Below are 24,015 nucleotides of genomic sequence, written 5' to 3' on the forward strand. Positions count from 1 at the left end.
TAACACAAAGTTTTTTTTGTCTTTGTCAAGTTGTATATGGTAACAAATGGTGTGGCACGGGGTTGGTGCTGTGGCTTCAACTTATTACAATTTACATCAAAGACTTGGATGAAGGGATCAAAGGTTTGGAATTGTGAAGAGAATGTAAGGAAGCTCCAAGTGGAAATAGATAGGTAGATTAAGTGAGTGGGCAAAGATCTAGAAAACTGAGTGAATTTTGGCTGAAAGAATAAAAATTAAGCAGAAAGACTCCCTAAAAGCTGGGGAGCTCTGAAATGTAGAGGAATCCGAGCATCCTGGTGTATTAATTGTAGGTCGGTTTGCAGGTGTAGCAAGCAAATAGGAAAGTTAATAGAATGTTATTATTTAATGCAAGGGGAATTGAATACTGAAGTAGGGCTATTATCCCTTATTTCTATGGAGTATTGGTGAGACCATGTCTGTTGTAATGTGTACAGTACTGATCATCTTATTTAAAGAAGAATGTATGCATGTTGGAAGCTTACGGAAGGTTTACTAGACTGTTACTTGGTGTGGGTAGGGTGTTTTATGAGGGAAGATTGGACAGCCTGAGCTTGTATTTGTTGGAGTTTAGAAGAATAAGAGGCAACTTGATTAAGACATAAGATTCTGAGAGAGTGTGCGTGTGAAAATCATGTTTTCCTTTTGTGGTAGAAACCAGAACTAGGTATTGATGGGTAAAAATAAAGGGGTTGCCTAATTAAGACATGCCTGTCTTCCTAGTAGATGACACCACAAACAAACAAAAAAAAAATGGAGAAAACCCAGCAAGAAGGAGGAATTTAAAGAAATCAATATGAGTAAAGAAATAGTACCAGAGAAATCTTCAAACATCTATTTACCTTCCTATTAAAAATATTCAAAGACTTTGCTTCCATCACCTTTTGAGGAAAATGTTCCAAGGATTCTTAACTCTCAGAAAAAAAACCATCAGGATAGATCGACTCAATCCTTAGCTTATGAAAGCAGTAGGAGTATACTTAAGAGGGAAATCAGGAGGGCAAAAAGGGGACATGAGATAGCTTTGGCAAATAGAATTAAGGAGAATCCAAAGGGATTTTACAAATACATTTAAGGACAAAAAGGTAACTAGGGCCCCTCAAAGATCAGCAAGGCGGCCTTTGTGTGGACCCACAGAAAATGGGGGTAAGATACTAAATGAGTATTTTGCATTAGGAGTTACTGTGGAAGAGGATATGGAGGATATAGAATGTAGACACCTTGCAAGATGTCCAGATTACAGAGGAGAAAGTGCTGGTTGAGTTGAAATACATAAAAAGGTGGATAAATCCCCAGGACCTCATCATGTGTATCCTAAAACTCTGTGGGAAGCTAGAGAGGTGATGGGTTAGACTGAAGGGTCTGTTTCCACGCTGTACATCTCTATGACTCTACTCTTTTACTTGTATCATAAAATATTTAGTTTCCACCTTTTTCTTTTAAAACTTGGGTTTTATTCTTACGTGTTCTCAAGTACAGGAGCACAGTGAAAAATTTACAAATGTTGCCATTCATGGTACCAGCTTAGGTACAAAATCTTAGATGGAAAGTAGAAAAATAAGTCAAAAGTTTTAAGTTATAGTCCTTCTTTAGCCATGAGCCTGCAGTTATTCCAGCTTTCCCCACAAGAGCTTACTCTCTCCTCATGCTGGGCTGGCTCTCTGGATCCCCGCACCTCTGTATTGCCATCTTGCCGCCGACAGCAATCCTCTCTGTCCTGTGCTGGGCTTGATCCCTACATTGCCATCCCGTCACTGACTGCCATCTGCCACAAGTCCCATTCCAGACCCCCAGCACTTCCACAATGCTGCCAACTTTCAGGGTCCTGCCAAATCAGCAAAGTCACCGCTCTGGGTCCCCTGCCATGGCTGCCTCCAGAAGATAAGCAGAGGACAAAAAAAAACCTAAAAATAAACAGAGAAAAGAAGAAAGAAAAGCTGTCAGAGCAGATGAGCTCAGGCTCAGGAGTCCAATTCCGCTGCCATCTTGGATCAGGGAAAAAAGGCTTGGTCACTAACTACATATTGAGGTTAAAATTTAAATCAAACCCATTTATGTCCATAGTATTTATCATGTACTTTGTTGTAAATGCTTTGCATAATTATATGTAATGTACTTAGCTTTAACTTTCATCACTTTAGTCACTAAATCTAGTCATTTCCTTAAACTTGCTGCTTCTTGATCCACTTCTTATTTTTTATCTAAGTCACTTCACTGCTCTATAGCCAGTTCTTTCCTCCTTAGGCCTATAGGTTTACCATTACCTAAACCCTTACTCGCTCCTCATTATTTTAAAACTCTATCACTCTAGCTGCTATCCAGGATGCTTCTCAGAGATGAGTACTGCCTTACCAATACAACTCTATCCTGTTTGGGATGCATGAAGCAACTGCTTAACTCTGACACCTTTTAAGCATCCTGAAGGGATTGTTCCCTCTGAACACCTGAGTTCACTTCTCAAATCATCTCCAACACCATTCTTAAAGAGTTACTCTCTTTGGCCTCCTCTTTCCTCACCACTACAAGGCCTCAAACTCGCTTTCCTGATCAAGTGTTCGTTTATGGTGTACTTTTATACTGCTCACTACACTGTCTGCTCTATATTGTGAGGAATGACACATTTGGTCTTTTATAAAAGCAGTCTGAGAAAAAGAGTTTTGACCTCCAAACGTTTGGTGGCCTGTCTTTTAAAACTCCATCTTATTTTCAGCCTCCTTTACCTCTGTTCTTGACCTACTCATGTTCCACCAAACTCAATGCACTTTATCTTTCAATTAAACACTTCATAGCGTTCAAGATTCAACACTAAATTTGACATTTTCAGGCTATTATTTGATATCTCAATTTTGTTTCCCTTACTTTGCAAGTTGAATGCTTTGTTTTTGCTTTTTAAATGGGAAGCAATGTTTTCTCAAAGCTGCATGGCTGCTCGTCTGCTGAGAACTCCTCACAGGGTCCAGTTGGCGTGCTGATACAAAGCCTTCCCTTGTATAAGCCTCTGTTACTCAGGGAAAATTACAGAGAACATTGATGGGAAGGGCCTTAGCATAAAGATCAGTGATATTAAGGGCATTGATTTAATAATTGGGAGAAAGAAGAGAGGGAAGGTAAGGAAACATTTTTCCACCCAGAGTCTGGAGCTCAATATTACCTGAAAGGGTTGATCCCAGCGTACTCAACTCATTGAAATTTGGTTTAAAAAGGTGTCTTGATGGGCATTTCAAGTATTGTAACCTTCAGGGCTGCAGATCAAATGTTGAGCTTTTGGCCACTGCAGACACAGTGGGCTATGTGGCCTCTTTCTGTGCCATAAACCTTCTGTCATTCTATTGTATGATTGTATTCTGTTGTTCATAACCTCTTCAAGAGGAATCTCTTATTTCTTTACTTGTCCCATTTTTACATAATTTATTGTTTCATCACTCTTACCGTTCATTCTCTCAGGAGATCCTTTCTTTTACAACCATCCTTATTTTATCTGCCTGAAACCTATTACATTTATAACATTCTTAGCTCTAAATGAAAAGGTTATTAACCTGAAGCTACAACTCAGATTTTCCAGGCGAGTTAGAGTAAAAAAGGTGACCCCACAGAAAGCACAGCAGACCAGGCAACATGCGAGGAGGACAATTATTGTTTCTTGCATAAGCCCTTCATCAGCTGTGCATTTCCAGTACCACACTTTGGCTACTACTGGGACTGGAAAATCTGAGTCAATGCTGAGATGTCTGCCACTAGAGAGCTCGCTTACATTGGCAAATGAGAAGTTTGGTGTTCCAGAAATGGCTTCGTAGGAACTACCACCCATGGTGTCACTGGGATCTATCAGCATTTAACTTGGACCACTTACTGTGATGGACCTTTCCTCCTGTAACACTGTCTGACAGCTCTAAAACAGCTCTTCACAATTTAGTCACACCTTTGTTGCCAGCCACTCTTATGCATCTCAACTCTCACTCAATCCCAGCTCACACCATTACTGGACACTCTCCTAACAGCACCTCTGGCTCACTCCTCAATCTGCGAATTCTAGATCACCCTCTAATCACATCATGCAGTCCCTCCTTGACATTCCAAGCTTTGAAATTCTGCCACAGCTTTGCCACTGAGTTGGCGGGGGTGGGGGTGAGGAAAGAGAGGGGATGCAAGCCACTCCATCTCAGTTTCTGTTTCCACATACTCAACAACTTGTGTCTGTCTGGCATTCCATCTTTATTAATGAGAAATGTTTAGTCAAAAGCAAATCATAAATAAAGTCAATTTTGATGCTTTTTTTTCCCCAAAGTAAACATTTTCATGTGCATATCGCTAGAATTCAAACAGTGCTAAATAAGTTTCCAGAAATTTAATTTGGTATAAAATTGAAACCTAGTGCAGTATTAATAATAAAATGTCATGTTTATGCTACAGACTATTCCAAGGTTCACCTAACACAATTAATGGAAAAAGCTGAAGCAATTTCAGAACGCATGTTGAGGTTTTCAGTTTTCTATCGTAACCAGCACAAAGAATATTTTGACTATGTTCGGTAAGAAAAAATCACAAGCTGCTTTAAATTTCTATTGTTAAAACTTAAATGTAACTTCTACTTGTGTTGAACTCTGTGACTACTGAGGGGAAGAATGCTTTTTAAAAAAATAAAAGCTGTAAATCACAACCTTTTTAATGATCATGGTAATTAGAAGAAGAAAGTTGTGTGCGCGCACAAGTAGATGGTAAGTGCGTGCACACATTTGGTGCTGTCTTGTGAATTAAGACATCATAATTTTAATTTATAAACAAACTTACAGCTGGCTATCGATTGGTAATTGAATAAAATTTATAAACAACTTAGATTTAAATTATTTTGTAATACTTATTGGTGAACTAACAAAACAATATTAAACTAAATGAAACAACTTCAGTAAAATATTAGAAGGAACCAAGATTAATTGCAAATAATTAGTTTCCAACAATCTTCAGGGGATCAATAGCTTTGCAGAAGTAACCAGAAAATTATCGAAGTATATTAACATAACCTGGTTATTGTAGAATATTTTAAAAAGATTTATTAACTACTTGTTTCACAATTTCAGTTGCTGAAAGCCTTATAATCCATATTCTTTAGGGAGCACTAAATTTATTTACATGTGTTCCCATACAATATGACCCCATTAAATCCTTAACATAACTAGTTTGGTGTGGAATGACCATACTGTTTTGTAAAGCAACTTTGTTACTTCATAACTGTTTTCCCATTTATATTCTACACATCTATGGCACTTAGTGGAAAGCCAGCAGTATTTTACTGGGAACAAAAACAGAAATTGCTGGAAAAAGGTCAGCAGGTCTGGCAGCGTCTGTGAAGAGAAATCAGAGTTAACGTTTCCGGTCTGGTGTCCCTCAGAACTGAGTAAGCGTCACCAGACCCGAAACATTGAAGAGAAATCCAAGTTAATGTTTCGGGTCTGGTGACGCTTACTCAGTTCTGAGGGACACCAGAACGGAAACGTTAACTCTGATTTCTCTTCACAGATGCTGCCAGATCTGCTGAGCTTTTCCAGCAACTTCTGTTTGTGTTTCCGATTTAAAGCATCTACAGTTCTTTTGGTTTTTACTTTACTGTTTTACTGGGGCTGGTACCCACATTCTAAATCAGCACTGTTGTTAGTACCTTTGCTTCCAGCTCCATAGCAAAATAATTTATAATTAAACAGAAACACTTAGTCCCACTGAAGACCACAGTATAGGTTGCTGACACCTGCTGAAGTTTCTGAAGGGATCACTAGGCTGACATACAAGCACATTAAATCTATTTCAAGTATGCACGATGGATCCCAGGAAAGTTACCTTCAGTAGCAACGGTAGCCTTCGTGTACAGATCAGATGTAGAGTGGACAATGAGACTAAAGTCACCTGTAAGGCCGTAAAACAGGAGCAGAAATTAGTCCATTTGGCCCATCAAGATGCTCTACTATTCAATTATGGCCGATAGGTTTCTCAACCCAATTTTCCCATTTTCTCCCCATAACTTTTCATCCTCTTGGCAATCAAGAACCTATATATTCATTGACCTGGCCTTCCCAGAGTCCTCAAACATTTCTCATATGTTAAGTCTTTCATTCTTGGAATCATTCTCACGAAACTCTTCTAGACTCAATCCAGGGCCAATTCATCGTTCCCGAGGAATAGGGCCCAAAATTGCACCCCGACTACCAACCAACACTAGGCCCAGCTTTGATCCTGGTGTTCAGTGAAAGAGTTGGGAGTTCTGGTAGATGACCAAAATCTTAAGATTTGCAAATTATGTGGACTGCTTCCAAACTATTTACTTTTGAGAATGCAGCCTTAGTGGAGGGGGTGGGGGGAGAACACAATTACATTTTCAACCATGAACTAATAGGAGACGGTCATGATGGTTAGCTTATTGGAAATGAATGAGGAGGAAAGTATCCTCTCCCCTCACAGAGGTTTAATTCATTGTCAAGTTTAAAAATCTCCCTTCCCTTCCCTGTTGGTTCATTCTTCTGCTTGTCTGATTACTCCCCTACTTCATGGAAATGCTGCAGCTCCTGGCTGGATAGAAAATCATGTCCCATCTCTCAAGTATCTTGACTTGTAATCCTTTTCTCAGGCTTATTCCTCTTTGCTTCCTGTACCCAGTCTCCCTGTCCTTCATTTCAGAACACTGTTCTCCCTCGGATCAGTAGGTTCCACCTACTTAACATCTCTCCTTTATGTTTATAAGCATGTTTGCACGGTTATGAAATTTATGGCTTACTCAGAAATGTAGGCACACCTCTCATTGAAATTCTAGTATTAATCACCATGTTCAAAAAAAAACATTTTTAAATTTAAAACTTACAGGAGTTACATACAGACTCAGCTCTGTAAAAAGCTTGCTTGAAAAAAAAAGTCTTTAGATTAACTGCATATCGTAAAACATTAACATGTCAACTCAATGACATTGGTCCTAACCTAAATTAGAGATGGATAGGAGCAAGGACTTCAAACTTTTATATTATTTGAACTACTTGTTATTATGGAGACATATTTAATATGTGAAGTTCTTGCATTAATGTATGGATTGAAAGATTGAATAGTGTCATCTGATTTAAGAATTCTTTGTTTGGAGTATCTTTTGAAAGCAGGAAATGTATTCCAGCATTGTTGTAAATTTGGACAGTGAGTAATCTAAACTTGTAAAAATTGTTTAATACCCCTGCATTACTAACATGATGATTACTTTTTCAGAGAACATCAAGGACAAATAATGCAAACTTCCATAAAAGATAACAGTGGCAGTCATGGTTCTCCCATCAGTGGCAAACTAGAAGGCATCTTCTTTAGCTGCAACACTGAGTTTAACACTGGCAAACCTCCCCACGATTCACCTTACGGGAGATACCGCTTTCAGATTCCTGCCAGCAAACTCTTCAACCAGAATACTAACCTCTATTTTGGAGATTTTTATTGCATGTATACAGCATACCACTACATTATTCTGGTTATTGCACCTATTGGATCACAGGGAGATGAATTCTGCAAGCAGCGACTCCCTCAGCTAAATATTGCAGACAACAAATTCCTGACATGCACGGAGGAGGATGATAGGCTTGTTTATCATCATGCGCAGGATGCTATTTTAGAAATAATCTACACTGACCCAGTAGATCTCTCTCTTGGTAGCGTGGCTGAAATCAGTGGCCATCAGCTAATGAGTTTATCCACAGCAAATGCAAAAAAAGATCCTAGTTGCAAGACTTGTAACATTAGTGCTGGGCGTTAATTGAACACTATAATTTTCACACTACTGACAATAAGAGTTTTCATTTTGTGTTATTTCAATTCTTTCCTTGTGAAAGCATGCAAATGATGCAGCTTTTCACCAAAAGCTTACCCACTGGTTGATTGATTTACTGAAACATTTTATGGAATATGTAAATGTCTGTTTCTTTTTGTGAGATACTCCATAAAGTTGCTGCAAAGTTCCTGCTTTAAGAGAAAATACAATTGATATTAACGTGCTCTCACAAAACAAAAATTATCGCTTATACGTTGTATTCTACAACAAGTATTTAACCTCGAATGGAGAACTATTGATTGGAGCAAGCATGAAGGTTACACTGGCAGCATGACTTTATCTTGCAAAATAGAAATACAGTATTTGACACTTCCAACTTGTTCATAGTGTTCACATTACCTGTAATAACTAGTTAATAAGAAACATTTAAAATTGCTGTATTTGAAGAAAATAAATGTAACAATAGAAAAATATTTGTACTGTTCCAAAAGATTTACAGTTGGGTGGATGATCAACTACAGAGCATTTTGTAGTAATTTGCGTGTTATGAAACTAGACTGCTTCTAAAAATTAAATGGCTGTAAAATGCAGATATTACTATCCTATTTATTACATTTCAACACCAACCATAACATTAATATCATTTAAGTTCATTATAATTCTTACATAGCTACATTGCTTTCGACAAAGAAATACACAGTGCCAGCATTACTTTGCTTAACCAAACAGTAGCTTATAATTTATTCATTTTTTGCCCATGCATAGACAGGTTGGAACAACGAACAATATTTTTGAATGGTCCCCAACTAGGAAAAGAAATATCTCAAGTTACTTCGAAAACACACATTTCAACTAAGAATGGGAAATTAACAGCATTTAAAACATTGCTTCCAGATTTGATATCTGAAGTTGGGAGAATATGAAACAGGATTTTTTTATAAAGGTGGTACAAATTAAAAACCTGAGTTAAATTCTGTCACTGTCAATGGGATTTTGAACAACTGCTTCCAACCTAGGTTAAATCTGCGTTCTACTGCTTAACTTACTGTAGCTAACAGCATGCCTGAACCAAACAAAGATTGTGTTCTTTCCCATTTTATGGAGAAGTTCAGGTTGGCTGGAAATATTTTTGGCAAACCCAGTTTTGTCTGCATACATTCGAGAGCTTTGCACACGTTATAAACACTTAAGTCGTCAAATGTAACTTTTTCTTTTAAAAAAAGTCTCAACTAGACAGTGGCAGCTTTGGATAGTAGCACCCATAAAATTATTAAATTTTGTAATAAACATGTGCAGACTTGAAATAACCAAAGGTTAACAAACAAAGCAGGCTTCAAGTCATTGAAGAATTAGCTTAAGGAATTTGATTGAAACAGTAGATGGAGGTAGTTGTACTCCTCCTCAATTAGGGATGCATTAATTCTAATTCAAAGGTATCTGGGCATCCACAAACAACCCAAAGTTAAGGTACAGGAAATCGTGCAATATTGTAGAATGAGGGTGCATTGAAATCTTCAGGAATACATCAACTATCATTTGCTTGGCAGTGAATCCAAGAGTAATTGGACTTACCGCTGCACTTTGAGTTTTTACATTTTGTTTTTGCATGGCATATTGCTACAAATGTGAGCTAACAATATTGTGGTGAAGGAAATTGGTCATCAAGAACCTCGGTGAACAAGACAAGCAGCATGTAGTTCAGTACTAGTGAGGTTGGAGTACATAACACTGACCAAAATCATGAAAAATCGAACGGAGACCAAAATGTACCTTGACTAATGACTTTAGTTTGTACCGATTGCAATTTCACAATAGGTGATGCATTTTAAGTAAGCCAAACAGCAAGCTGCCATCTTATGAAGCTGGTGGTGGAATGATACAACTGGGATAGCAACATTTGGATAGTTTGAGTTTAACCATGTATTTGCTCCTCACCACCCAAAAATAACAAATCATCTAGTGCACAAATAATGGCAAGCAATATTAGCAAATTATGGCCCAGCAGTACTAGCACAGTAAGGAGGAGGTTAAAGAAGGTACTTGAAAAGGATGAAAAACGTGGGCCTGAAACAGGCTGAAAATAATTCCTGCTGGTTAATCACAGCAGAAAAATATTCAGTAACATGTCCTCTCTAATTAAAGATCATGAAATGGCCTTAACATGATCAAACTGACAAAGTCCTGAGACACATGGGTTCAAACCAAAAGGGATAAGATCTGAAAGATGCAGAGGGAATGTCTTGCTAACAGCGAAAACAAACTTCGAAGAAAACAAGCATCAATCCAAGTTTTATATCTCTGCAAATAACACTAGTTCAGAACAAGTCCTTCTGACAAAAGGTTTTTCTTTCTGCAAAGGGTGCCTGACTTGTTGAGTATTGAAAGTGTTTTCTGTTTTTTTTATTTCAGACTTGCAGCACCAGCCATATTTTGCTTCTGGTTTTACATCTCTTACCAGATGTACTTGCACAATATTAACCTACTTATAATCGAGGAAATGACTTTCTGAAAAGTCTGCAGAAAACCAGATTTTATTGTGCTAATTTCCAAAAAAAAAGCTGATAGCGTTATGCTGGATTCTGCCTCTTGAAATTGATCAAAGTTAGAGGTAAAACCTGATGATTGACAAGAAATTGGCTGAAAGAAAAGCACCCAAATTCACTCGTGAGAGCAGGTAAATGGAGTAAAGATATTTTTAATCAGCCTATTCAGCAAGGTTATGAGATTCTTGTGGAGCGGGTGAGATTTGAACTTGGTTTCTTCCAGCTCAGAGATAGGAGCACTCACTGTATCTCAAGAGCTCCTAGGTAAGTGGAGTATTTAAAGAATTTGTATTGGAAACCACGACTCCTAATCTGTATTAGTGACATGGTGTTAAGTGGTCAAATCATTGTGGAGAAGGCAAAGTTCAATTTAAAAATATAGACTAGGTTCAAGGAATTTTGGGTTCTTTTCAATAATGAACTTCAAAGGCTCAAATGACTTTCTTAATCTACCTAATTAAATAACAGTTTTTCAAAAACCAATGGATTGCTGAGAAGATTGATCAGGTTAGTTTAAGTCAGCCAAACCTTAACACACAGATGTTTAACGATGCTGCAGGGACAGTATGCATGCAAAAATATGGTAATTTCAGAATTACACACTATACAAATGTTCTAAATTGCAAACATCTTTCAGCAAATAATTATCAAAATGATAAATGACAATTCCTTTAGTGGCCAGTCTAAAGATATGCGAACCCATATCTTGAATACAAAAATGAATACAAATAAATGGCCATTAAAAAAGGGATTGGTGTACAAACAACTGTAAATTCATTTTGAATTTCCTTTTTTCTCCCTTCAAGAAATTGATTATATTTAACCTGTAATGTGATTAAAAAAAAATGAAGAAACCATCAAAATGTGAAAAAGGCAGTTTTTGGTAGACATAACACACTTTTTAACCCCACAATGACATAAATAAAGTGCTATGATGTTTCACATAGAGGCAAGCAAAACACTTTTCCCTCCTGAACATTTGCCTTGCCAAGAAATAATTATCTATTTGGAGTGTTATCATAATCCAGAATAGGATTTATTTCATAAAATTCTCAAAGCTACCTACTCAAAAATATCGTCAGTGCATCTTGTAAAGTTTGTCGTCATTAGTGACAGTGACTTTGATTAGTTGCTCAACAACCCTCATGTTCATTCTCGTGTCACTGTTGGAATTTTCAGACTTCAGTAATTAATAAAGTGCAGCCAAAAAGTGTTTCTATGGCACAAATGCGAGGATCCAATATCCAGAATTTTAGAAAGGATTGAATAATTTCCTCTGGTTGTTTTAAAGACCAAAAAAAATTGTCTTCTGAGTAAAGTTCATCTTTAAGAACTCAAAACAGTTTTTGTACCATCCAGTTTAGCGATGAGTACTTCCAGTAATCGAAGTTTGGCTTTTGTATGCTTGTACTGGATGTATTCTTCAGCCATTGGAATGCGATCCTCTTTCTGTACATTCCTACAAGAAAAAGTGCAATTACTACCATTTCCAGAGAAGGTCAGTTTAATAAAAATTGTGCTGCAAGGGGTTGTTGGCCTATATGTAAATTAAATCACTTCTAAAGGAGCTGTTCTTAGTTCTACTATCAATAGAGTAAGGCAAAAAAAAAAAGGTGCATCTCCACAGGGAAGTGGGGGAACGGATACTTTTGCCTTTAATTCTAGGGCAACAGAAAGAAGCAAAGACTAAGTAACCTCAGCATCCCATAGACAAGTTACTCATCTAGCCACTTGTCAGCTTGAGCTCACTGCAACATTGTGCAAGCTTGCAGAATCCCTACAGTGTGGGAGCAAGCCATTCAGCCCATTGAGTCTGCATCGACATTCTGAAGACCCTGCCAGACCCACCCTACCTACCCTATCCTCAAAACCCTGCAATTCCCACAGCCAATCCCCAACTTGAATATCTTTGGACTGTGGGAGGAAACCGGAGCACCCGGAGGAAACCCGTGCAGACACTGGGAGAATGTGCAGAGTTTACACAGTTACCGGAGGCTGGAATGGAGTCCGGGTCCCTGGTGCTGCGAGGCAGCAGTATTAACCACGCTAACTAGTGAGCCACCATCTTTTTGATCTGATCTTTTTACCCTTCTTCAATATCCTCAGATGCATTTATTTTCAAAGCAAAGCAAATTATCTGCCTCCCTTCTGAATAGCTCAATTTGATTTTGTGGCCTTTAGCACACTTCACTTTCTCAAACTTTCTTAACAACATTTCCTAGATTTCCTTTCAGCTTGGTTTTTAAAACTGTAGCCATTTTTGCGACTTCATCTTGACCAAAGAGGTGTTCATGATTAATTTATTTTAACCATCTCGCATAAATCCCTTTGTCTCAATCTTGGCAAATCACCTTGGGTAGTACGATGAAACTAACATTTCTTAAACAAAAGGTTCCTCCAAATTGAACACAATGGGCCCTATTCATAATGCATGCTGGTTATGATCTAACGGCAAAATGGAGCAAATATTTAAATAAACTTTAGCAATTTACAACCTTTGGTTTGTATTCTTTAAACGGTGACTGGGCTGGGAAGATTAGTACTCACCTCTTGTTTGTAACTTTAACCTTTTTTCCCCCCCACCACAAATGAAAATATGTCCCAAGCTTTTCATCACACTTTATTTCTTTGTGAATGAAGTCTGGTTTTCTGACAAACTTTAAAAGCGTGACTTACCTTCCAGTTTGTTTGAGAAATTGCTCTTCAAACTCTCGGAGCGCTTTGCGGAGTTTCTTCTTCTCCACTCTAGTTTCGTGAAGATGTTCCAACAACTCGGGCCTGTACAAAGCAAACATACATATTATTTGGCACTGTTACCTTGTGCAAATATGATTTTATGAACATCCTATAATTAGAGAGAAAAAATGACTAGTCACAAATTTGAAGTGGAACTTGCTTTGGTCCTGCGAGATTCACCAGCTCAGGATATCCCAAAGTGTTTTATAGCCAATGAGTAAATCTGGCTTTTAATGCAATCAAAAAGCAAAACAATATATATTTATTTGACAAACCATGAGACAATGTTCAAATCATCAGTTTGTAGTATGGTAGATTGAAGAATAAATATTGGCCAAACAGTATTCCTCTAATCTTAGACTAGTGTCATAGGTCCTGAGGCTCCAGACAGGACATTAGTTAAATATCTCATCGTCAAAACACAACTTGGGACATGATATTCAAATGGAGATATATTGGAAAGTGTGGACGTACAAAGGGGTTTTGAGTGTCCTTGGGCACCAGCCAATGAAAGTAGAAAGACCAGTGCAGAAAGTATTTAGGAAGGGAAATGGTCTATTGGTCTTCAATATAGGAGGATTTTAATTCAGAATTAAAGGATGTCACACAGGGTCTTGGTGTGGATAGTTTTGGCATCCCTGTAAGAGTGAAGATATACTTTCCAAAGGTGGGTTGCTGAGGTACATTAGGCTGACAACTGGAGCTGGCAGGATTGTCATAGGAGGAGAAATTGGTCCAGCTGGGCATATATTCATGAGTTAAGAAGAAAGTGGATCTAATTGAAACACAGAGGCTAGAGAGATAAAACATTTGTGCCACACTAACGCCCAACAATGACCATCTCCAATAAGATGGAATCTAACTACGAACCCTTGACAATCAATGGCATTACCAACACTGAATCCCCCACTAACAACATCCTGGATGTAACCATTGACCAGAAACACAACTGGACTCAGTTGCAAATACACAGAGGCAAGAGGAGCAGATCAGACATTAGGAATACTGCAGCAAGTAACTCACCTCCTGGCTCCTCAAAGCCTGTCCACCATCTATAATTTCTCCTCCAAACCACTAACCATCTTGACATGGAAATATAATCTTTATTCACTGGGTCAAAATCCTAGAATTCCCTCCCCAAGGGCACTTTCGGTCTACCTACAGTAGGTGGACTGCAGCAGTTAAAGAAGCCAGCTTACCACCAGGTTCTCAAGAATTGACCACTGGACCAAAAATACACTTTTCTCTCCACAGATGCTGCCAGACCTGCAGTGTTTTTGCAGCAATTTCTGTTTTTATACAGACAATAATGTTTCCCTTACAACTTGCCTGTGACATTTTTGTAATACTTAAAAAATCAAGACTTCCCAAGCTCATGCTGTGTTTCCTCTGTTTAGACCTGGAGTGAGAGTGAGTGAGTGAGTGAGTGATCACCAAGTCACATTGTCCCAATCTTCTACTGATGCCACTAAGCTTGGAAGATAATATTACAAGTTCTCTTCCAAGTCACACAAAAGTGCTCCTTTGGAGATATTTTGCTGTTTCTTCCTTGTGACCACACTAAAATCCTGGCAGCTCATACCTAACAGAACTGCAGCGGTTTACAAAAGGGTCAGATCTGCCACCATCAATAAAAACCTATGCACAGACCAATGTATGCTGGCCTTCTGAGTAATAGAAAGACAGCTGCTGTTAAAAAAATCAATTGCCCTCTGGTTTTCCCTTGGGAAGAAGAGTGTGCATGTGTGGGGAGAGAGGGGTAAGTTCCCAGCAGGGGGAAGTGCTCAGAGGCAGTACAGACATAATGGACTGCAACACTCCCATTTCTCCAAGCTGACCAACAGGCTTTCTGGAAGGACTGGGAAATTCACCACGAAAGGATCCTCAATATGTTATCCATTATCATTAGGAATCTGGCTTGTGTGGAAACAATGCCTCATTTCATTCCAATGTGTGCAAATTTTGCATTTTGTCATCTTGCGATCTGTTAATTATTCATTGCGGTAAAAATTAAAAATTCATTGGGGAGCAGAGTTTCAAACAGGACCGTGGTTTCCAATGTCAAATTATTGATTCAGGGTGAGGGAGCTGATCGTTCACAGTAAAATTGATACACAGTGTCTAACAGATTATCTTTCTCAACAGATCAACAGCAATTCACATTTGCAGACCTTGAACCTGAAGATGCAGAAAGTTGTATGATATCAGAGGCCTTCCCTGTAGTGCTTGCTAGATTAATTACCTGTTACTACACTCATTGAGTTCAACAGATACTGGTCAGGTTTAAAAGACTAAAATGAAAATATTTCATCTTAAATAGAAACATAACTGAGGTAATACCTAGCAATGCGAGAAACAGAACTACACACACTATAACCACTTCAGACTAGAATGACTATGACAAAGTCACTTCTGAATTTTGCAATTTTCTAGACAATAGAATACCTAACTACAAGTATGTGAACCAATAAAAATAATCACCTGAAGTATTAAGTGATAAAACATTAGAAAATCAAGCATTAAGGTAGTTTTACCTATACAAATACCATATCTTCCATGTTTTCATGTCCAAAGTGTTATTCTAAAATGATAGGAGTTGCTTGGAATTGCTCAGATGTTTTGGGATCAGGGCAGACACACTGCCTCACAGTGTCAGAGACCCGGGTTTGACTTCGTCCTCGGTCGACTGTCTGTGTGGAGATTGTATATTGTCCCCATGTCTGTGTGGGTTTCCTCTGTGTGCTCCAGTTTTCTCCCACAGTCCAAAGATGTGCAGGTTAGGTGGGTTGGCAAAGCTAAATTACCTATAGTGTCCAGGGAGTGCAGGGTCACAGGGATAGACCAGGGTGGGATGCTCTTCAGAGAGCCAGTACAGACTCGTTGTGCCAAATGGCCTGCCTCTGCAATATAGCGGTTTTTTTGGGCTGAAGTTATTACAGTGTGGATCTAAGTGAGAGGTCTTGTTTTGTGGCATATTTCTTGATGTCACACTTACTTCCTATACAAATATATGAATCCATACACAGGTAAAACAACAATTAGAGAACACACAGTATTCAGTGGATTACCTATAAGCTCACCTGTGGATGTTCAAAACCCAAGTACCAAATTCGCAATAAAGTATTAATTTGTCTATTAATCAATTCAATTTAATCTGATCGAGAATTAAAAGTAAGAAAGCAAAATTTAAAAATTGCCTTCAGTCAGGAGTGGTATCGTCATGGTAATGTCACTGGAGTAGTAATCCAGAACCTCAGGCTAATGTTCTGGAAACATGGTTCAAATCCCACAGGAGCAGATGGAGAAATTTGAATGGAATAAAAATATGGAATTAAAAATGGCAGCCATGTAACCACGTTGTAAAAACCTAGCTGGTTCACTAATGTCCTTCAGGGAAGGAAATCTGCCATCCTCACCTGGTCTGGCCTATATGTGACTCCAGTAATGCAGTTCACTTAACTGCACCCTAGGAGACTTGGGATGGGCAATAAATACTGTCCTAGCCAGTGATGTCCATGCCTTACGGTGGCATAGGAGTTGGCAGCATCTGGGGCTCACCCTTTCAGTCTGCTTCTCTTCTTTTTCCTTTTCTTTGGTCTTTTTTAGCACTTTTTTTAAAAAGCCTTACCCTGCAGAGAGGGCAGCAATGACGGCATCAGAGCATTGCAGCACTGGGAGTCCAGAGTGAAGCAAGCCAACCAGTGGTTGACGTCTGGGAGTGTGGAGTGAGACAGTTAGTGGTTGGCGGGTCTGGACCATGGCTCTGGCCCAGTGCGGTCAGCCTGTTACAGATGACAGTCAGCAGCTTACGAGCCCAGTTGGGGTCGGTCTAGTGCTGGGGACAGCAAAAGCACTGGATTGCTAGCCCAGTCACATTACCATGAGGGCCCCACTCCAGACTGTAGGCAATTTTCTTTTATATAGATTGCTTTTTTAAAAAAAATTGTGTGGAGAGCGCCCAGTGTGGAACGACCACAGAAGGACTCTAACATCCATTGTTTAACTTTATTTTCCTAATTTATACTGTGATGAACTATAATGTAGAACTTTTAGCTTTTTCCTGTTTTTCGCTTTTTGTACCTAATCTATTTTAGAATGTTCCAGCGCAGTACAGGCCCATCGGCCCTTGATGTTGCACCGACCTGTGAAGCCAATCTGAAGCTCATCTATCCTACACTATTCCATTATCATCTGTATGTTTATCCAATGACCATTCAAATGCACTTAAACTTAGCAAGTCTACTACAGTTGCAGGCAGGGCATTCCATGCCCCTACTACTGAGTAAAGAAATTACCTCGAACATCTGCCCTATATCTATCACCCCTCAATTTAAAGCTACGTCCCCTCGTGCTAGCCATCACTATCAGAGGAAAAAGGCTCTCACTGTCCACCCTTCTGATTATTTTACAATCTCAATTAAGTCACCTCTCAGCCTTCTTCTGACAAAAACAGGCTCGCGTCCCTCAGCCTTCCATACCAGGCATCATCCTTGTAAATTGCCTCTGCATCCTTTCCAAAGCTTCCACATCCTTCCTATAATGCGGTGACCAGAACTGTATACAATTCTCCAAGTGCGGCTGCACCTGAAATTTAGTACCCAAGATTTGTAACTAGGTATCTAAGATGGCACTGCGTGAGGTGACATGTACACTTTTCACTGCATTCTTGTACACATGACAATAAAAACTAATTCTAAAAACATTCTTACATAGAAGCTTCATGTAGATTGGCCAGTGAAGTAGTTGAATGCCTGATATCTTTCTTCTCATCCAGAGGTGGGAGAAATCCAGGCTCATGATCTTCGTCTCTATGGTCTACGTTGCCTACAAATTCTTGAAAAGGAAACTCCTCTATCGGTCTGGTTGATATTTCACAACTCTTCAGAATAGTTTCTTCATCTGAACCTTCTTCTTCCTGCACAAGTCAAAGTGACAACTTTACAACCCTTCTCAACCAAATATTATAGATATATGATGAGATAAATAGCAATATATGCTTCACGGGAATGCTTTTTGGAACAAAGTGTCATGTGCTTAATAAATAGTGATAACGTTACTTTAACAAGGGCCTATTCGGGTTGGACTCTGGCCTTCCAGCTCAATTCAGATAGAGTGAATGATAGGATCAAGTGAAATGAATTTAGGCAGAGTTTTAAACGAGAACAGAGGGCACAGCAAACAGGTTTGAGATCCCAGATCTCACAAAGGGTCGATGGTATGTGAAACGAAACATTCAAGCTGGTGCAGTACCCTTCCACCTTCAGAATATTTCCCGAGCCTGCCCCTTCCTTAACTCATCCACTGCTGCAGGTCTCCTTTGTGTTTGTTCCAACAGTAGTACAGTGCTCTCATCGCTCCCAGCCTCCCATCTCTTGGCCTCTAGAAACTTGAGCTCAACCAGGACCTTGCCGCCCACATCCTAAACCCTTGCACCAAACATCTGGTCATCTATGTTTGGAAGTCTCAGTCAGGAACGCGTTCCTGTGTAACTTAACATTGAGCTATGTTAAAAAGGTGCTACACAAATGTAATCTGTAAGCGGTTTGGAGGAAGAGGTTGCTTGCAAATAAGGAACATTTCGCGTAGAGTCATGCCATGCAGAAAAGGCCCTTTGGCCCATCATGTCTGTACCTACATAATGTACTTTTAGTGATAGTTAATCCCAATTTCCTGTACTTGTCCCATTTCCTTGAATGTTATTATATTTGAAGTGCTCATCCGATTTTTTTTTTAAATAACTGGGTGAAAGGATTCCGGCCTCCACTACGTTCCCAAGCAATGCATTCCAAATTCCCACCACCCACTGAGTAAAAATGTTTTTTTTCTGAAATCCCCTCGGAACCTCCTGCCCCTTACTCTAAAACTATGCCCTCTCATGATTGCCCCTCAACCAGGGGAACAGCTGCTCTCTATTCACCGTTCTATCCCCCTCTTAAATCTTATAAGCCTCAATCACATCCCCCCCCCTCAGTCTTCTCAGCTCTAAAGTAAACAATCCAAGCTGATCTCTCCATCGCAGGCCACATCCAGGTGAATCTCCTCTGTCCCTCGCTCCAGTCTATCACATCCTTCCTTTAGTGAGGTGACTAGAACTGCACACAATACTCCAGCTGGGGCCTGACTAACTCTCCATACAATGGCAGGGTAATAAGTCACTTGTGTCAGGAGCATTGTTTGGAAATGTAATCAGCTCTGCATTCCCGAGCTTCCTCATACTGATGACCACCATTAAAGGATCCCCCTTCATGCAATACTTACAATAGTGGGGATGGCTGCTGCAGGAGAGAGAAGCTGCCTAATACTTCGATATCGGTCATAGAGCGGCTTCATTAGCAGTCTTTCCTGTTTGTTCACCTAGTCAAACAAAGATCAGTTATCAGTGGGGCTCGTACAGAAGAGTGCTCACTGCTTCAATAAGTTTCAGACTCACAGTAAAAGGGAGATCACAATTAGACTGCAACACCTTTCAAGTGGAAACAAGCAAACATGTGAACAGTAGCTGATAGAGAGAGCAAGACAAAGAGCGCACAACAGACCCCCATCTGTAAGCAAAACCAGATCACCAGAGAGACGCACACAGAGTCTTGCGGGGGGGGGGGGGGGGAGGAGAAGCGGGCACAGGTTGTTTTGTTGGAAGTGGTGGGGGGTGAGAACCAGTTTGAGTCGGGAACATGGAGGTGACTAGGGGATGGCCTCATTGAGGAGAAAGCGAGGACTGCAGCTGCTGGAGATCAGAATCGAGTGTGGAGTGCTGGAAAAGCACAGCAGTTCAGGCAGCAGCCAAGGAGCAGGAAAAATCCACGTTTCAGACCAGAGCCCATCATTAGGAACTCCTGATGAAAGAGCTCTGGCCCAAAGCGTTGATTCTCCTGCTCCTCGGATGCTGCCTGACCTACTGTGCTTTTCCAGCACCACACACGATGACAATGGCCTCAGTAAGGTCAGGATAGTAGTGTCTGTATCAGAATGGGGGTGTGGGGTTCGTGTGTGTGTCTGTGTGTACCTCAAGCAAGATGGGTGCTCCCTGACATCTTGATTCATGCACAGTCAATCAGAACAACTGATAATTTGCCACATCAATATGGCCAAATAACTCTAGTGATATATTTTTCTCATAACTTTTGAGAAGTTCTGTAAAATTAGCCCCATGGCTCTTAAAGTAACAAAAGAAAAAGTCCGGATTATTCAGTATCAATTAGCCCCTACCTGCAGTTATTAGCACAAGAAATCTCTTATGAAAGCTCAGTTTTGGCTCAAAGTCAGGGCCATACTAACGTCTAATGCAGTTCTGATTGACAGTACTTGCTGGCGCCAATAGCCAGGGCAAAGCTGAGGGCACAATTTGCGACAAAAAGAAAGGAACATAATCTCCAAGGAAGCTGCAGCGTCTGCTGGAATCTTACTGAGCAGCCTGAAGAGGGAGCTATTGTCACAGCAATTATATTGCTTTACCGAGTGCCCCATACAGGAGAGCTGATGTTTAGCTTGTTACTCCTATAGCAGCTCTTTCAAACAGTTGTTCAATTTAAACCAAAACTCCACCTATTTTTCTCCCTAGTGGTAGTAATGTTCATTTTTTTAAAAAAATAAAATCCCTGTGGAATTCTGTTTCCATCAACCCTTCATATCATATGTTCAACACCTTAACCTTCTGAAGAGATTTCTCCACTTGCACCATTTCAATCCAATACCATTTAGGTTTTATCACTTCACGCTTATCTGTATTGCACTCTAATCTCCTATGCATCTACCCATTACACCCACTTATCTTGTGTTCTTCTGAAGCACGTTACCACATTGACAACTTTTGTGAGGACAAGTTACATGAGGACTTAGAACGGAACCACCTTAGACCGGTCTACAGCAAACAAGGCCCAGGCAGAGTGTGGTCTCTCGGTCATGGTCCTGCAAACAAGGTCAGAACTGGACCAGAAACGTTAACTCCACTTTCTCTCCACAGATGCTGGCAGACCTGCTGAGATTTTCCAGCAATCCCGGTTAGTGTTTCGATTTCCAGCATCTGCTGTTCTTTAGATTGTTTTTGTTTAGTGAACAGGGTTAAGTCTTTTGTTCAGAGAAGAATCTCAGAGATGTGACACCTGCAAAGAAACAAAGTAATACGGATTCGGTTGCATTCCGGTAACAGGGGAATGCAGCTTTCACTGGGGGCAGTGGACTTTGCTCATTCTTACGGTTTACATGGAGCTTCCTGCGGCTTCTATTGGCCAACTTCCTAGCTGAATCAATGGCTTGATGGCACTATGCTGGTTATTCTTCGTATGGAGGGACCAGGAAGGTTGGGTGGCATGACGACGCAGTGGTTAGCACAGCTGCTTCACAGCGCCAGGGACTAAGGTTTGATTCCACCCTCAGGTGACTGTGTGTAGTTTGCACATTCTCCCAGTCCATTGTCTGCACTGGTTTACTCCCACAAACCAAAGTGGAATGGGCAGGCGAGGTGGATTAGCCATGGGGAATAGGGCTACAGGTATAGGGTAGGGGGCTGTGTCGGGATGGTATGCTCTTTGGAATTTTGGTGTGGACTAAATGGGCTGTTTCCACACTGTATGGGTTGGAGCAGACAACGTGGTAAATTGAACTATATAGGCCCAGAGAAAATGTTAACGATCAGACCCTAGACTCTGGTATTCTGTGCACACCAGATTTTCCACTTCAGTTCCAGGTCATCCCCAGAGGAATTGGTAACCAGGAAAAGCTTCACAGTGCTGTATGCTGCCAAGCTAGAAGCTGGAGTTGCAGCAGCACCCAAATACATGTCTGACAATGCAGAGTCGGTCTTAGGATTGCTTCCTAGACACAGCTGGCTGCTCACTGGGTTACCATTCTCATGGGTCACGGTTAGCTCCTTCGAATGGTCTTACATAATTAGTGGAAACCCCAAAATGAAACTTGCTAGACACAGGGAACAAAAACAGAAATTGCTGAAGAAACTCAGCAAGTCTGACATCATCTGTGTCGATAAAGCTGTGTTAACACTCACATTGAGTCCAGTTACTCTTTATTGGAACTGATGACTCACGGAACTCGAAATGTTAACTCTGCTTTCTTCCCACTGATGCTGCTAGACCTGCTCGGTTTCTCCAGCAAATTCTGCTTTTGTCTCAGATCTCCAACATTTCGCTGTGCTTTGTTTATTCTAGACACAAGGGCCCTGGATACAAAAGGGATCTAGTAAGTGGGTATTTGCCAGTGTCAAGTGCCAGTAAATAGTAAAAGTAGAGGTAAAGTCACTATGGCCCAACCAGACCAAAAAAGGTGTAGAGATAAGTGGAAGTGGTTTAATATGAGGGGAGAGGTTGAGTCATGGAGTCCTTCACGGTAACCTCAGCCAGTGAGAGCACTGAACCCATACTGGTGGCTTCGCTCTGCATCCCAAACCAGCCATTCAACCAACTGAGCTATCCAACTCCCAAATGGTGAACTGTAATCAGTTATGGAGCTAACCCAACTGAAGTTTACAGGATATAACATGCAATTTTATCTAGTATCTCAATTTTAGTTGAGAAGCTGGGAACACTTTCTCTCAAAACACACTCCTTTAAAATGTGTTTATTCACCAGTTTAATATTCTTAATCTCACTGCCTGAGACACCAATATTTTCATTAGTGCCTTCTCAAAATATTCCGTTGATGCGGAATCGATTTATTCCAAAGCAGCTCCATCGATTTCAATCCATACTTTAGGCCCCTGAGAATCAATCCTCCTCCAATCTTAAAAGTCATTCTCCAATATGGGATCTCTTATTTCCTTGTAATTAACTAATAATAATGATGATGACAGCTCGCTCACACATTCTAACTGCAGATCTGTAGGCACTCTACACAGAGGAAGGACAGACTATTCACATTTGGGCAATGAAAAGGGAGCTGGTAAAAATCAGAAAGAATCAAAGCAACATCCGATGTAGGTCGCAATAATGAATAAATAAATAAAAATAGTAGTTATGATGGAATGATTGGAATCTAATCTCTGGGTTCTGATTGTAAGCTGCTTTCAGGAATCAAGAAACCATTGATGAGATTACCATCAGACCATTAATCCAGATCTAATTCACAACCTATTTATCTGCATACATACCGGTCGTCCATAAAGGCTTTCAAAATGCAATAGGCAATTTTGCATGTTGACCTTATCTAACCTCAGTTGCTTTTGTGTCATTTCCTGTGCAAAATATTGTTGAATTGTTTTGGTCAGACCATTTAAAATAACAACATTTCTTCAAATCATTTTATTTCAAAATGCCTTAATAATTGCAAGTTCATCATTATTTACTGTGAGGTACCTTAACGTCCTCCGGAAGGCCAAGTATTTCCTGCTTTTCTTTCAACTTTTTCATCACAATCTGTACAGTTTCCTCAACACTCGGTTTTTGCTGGGATTCTCCGGATCCCTGGTGCTTGTTCTCTTTGTCCTGCCTGGAGTTTCCGGGCAGCACGCTGCTTCGATGTCTATGCCGCCTGTTCTCCTCCTCGGAGATCTTGAGTTTCAACTCTGGTGAAGCCAGTCACAACGAAACCAAAATAACAGTAAGAACAGCGACAGCTTTCATTTACATGGCACCTACCATGTTTGAAACACCACCTCAAGCCAGCAAATACTTCAGTTTAAAACCATTGAATTCTTGGAAATTTCAAAACAAATAATGTTTCGTGTTTTAGGAGCTGAAACAAAACATTCCTGAGCGCCATGAGATGATTACCTCCAAGTCCCTTTAAATACAATGGGATTGGGAAACTTAATTTCTTGGTCATGTGCTTGTGACTTGTTCTTGTGGGATAGATTTATGCACACAGGACTGAGCTGTGTGTGAACTGTCTGGGTGCTAACAGAAGCTGCTTGGTGATTCTCCAGTTTCTCATGTCATAGAGTCTTACAGCACACAAGAGGCACATCAAAAGGGGTTGAAGCCC

General features: G+C 40.1%; 2 protein-coding genes across 2 annotated transcripts in view; one reads left to right on the plus strand and one right to left on the minus strand.

Annotated features, from left to right (window-relative positions):
* The window catches only part of phyhiplb (phytanoyl-CoA 2-hydroxylase interacting protein-like b), a 64,122-nt gene extending 55,728 nt beyond the window's left edge, over window positions 1-8,394 (plus strand). The window contains exons 5-6 of the mRNA XM_072557878.1: window positions 4,432-4,549; window positions 7,255-8,394. Of these exons, the coding sequence (XP_072413979.1) occupies window positions 4,432-4,549; window positions 7,255-7,789 (653 nt within the window). The 3' untranslated portion in view covers window positions 7,790-8,394. The remainder of the gene's footprint in view (window positions 1-4,431; window positions 4,550-7,254) is intronic.
* Window positions 8,116-24,015, minus strand: part of fam13c (family with sequence similarity 13 member C) — a 120,455-nt gene continuing 104,555 nt past the window's right edge. The window contains exons 9-14 of the mRNA XM_072557877.1: window positions 23,388-23,596; window positions 23,183-23,266; window positions 19,342-19,437; window positions 17,793-17,998; window positions 13,024-13,125; window positions 8,116-11,806 (exon numbers count right to left, since the gene is read on the minus strand). Of these exons, the coding sequence (XP_072413978.1) occupies window positions 11,674-11,806; window positions 13,024-13,125; window positions 17,793-17,998; window positions 19,342-19,437; window positions 23,183-23,266; window positions 23,388-23,596 (830 nt within the window). The 3' untranslated portion in view covers window positions 8,116-11,673. The remainder of the gene's footprint in view (window positions 11,807-13,023; window positions 13,126-17,792; window positions 17,999-19,341; window positions 19,438-23,182; window positions 23,267-23,387; window positions 23,597-24,015) is intronic.

Source organism: Chiloscyllium punctatum, chromosome 38 (assembly GCF_047496795.1).
Source record: "Chiloscyllium punctatum isolate Juve2018m chromosome 38, sChiPun1.3, whole genome shotgun sequence".
In the NCBI taxonomy this organism is placed as follows: domain Eukaryota; kingdom Metazoa; phylum Chordata; class Chondrichthyes; order Orectolobiformes; family Hemiscylliidae; genus Chiloscyllium; species Chiloscyllium punctatum.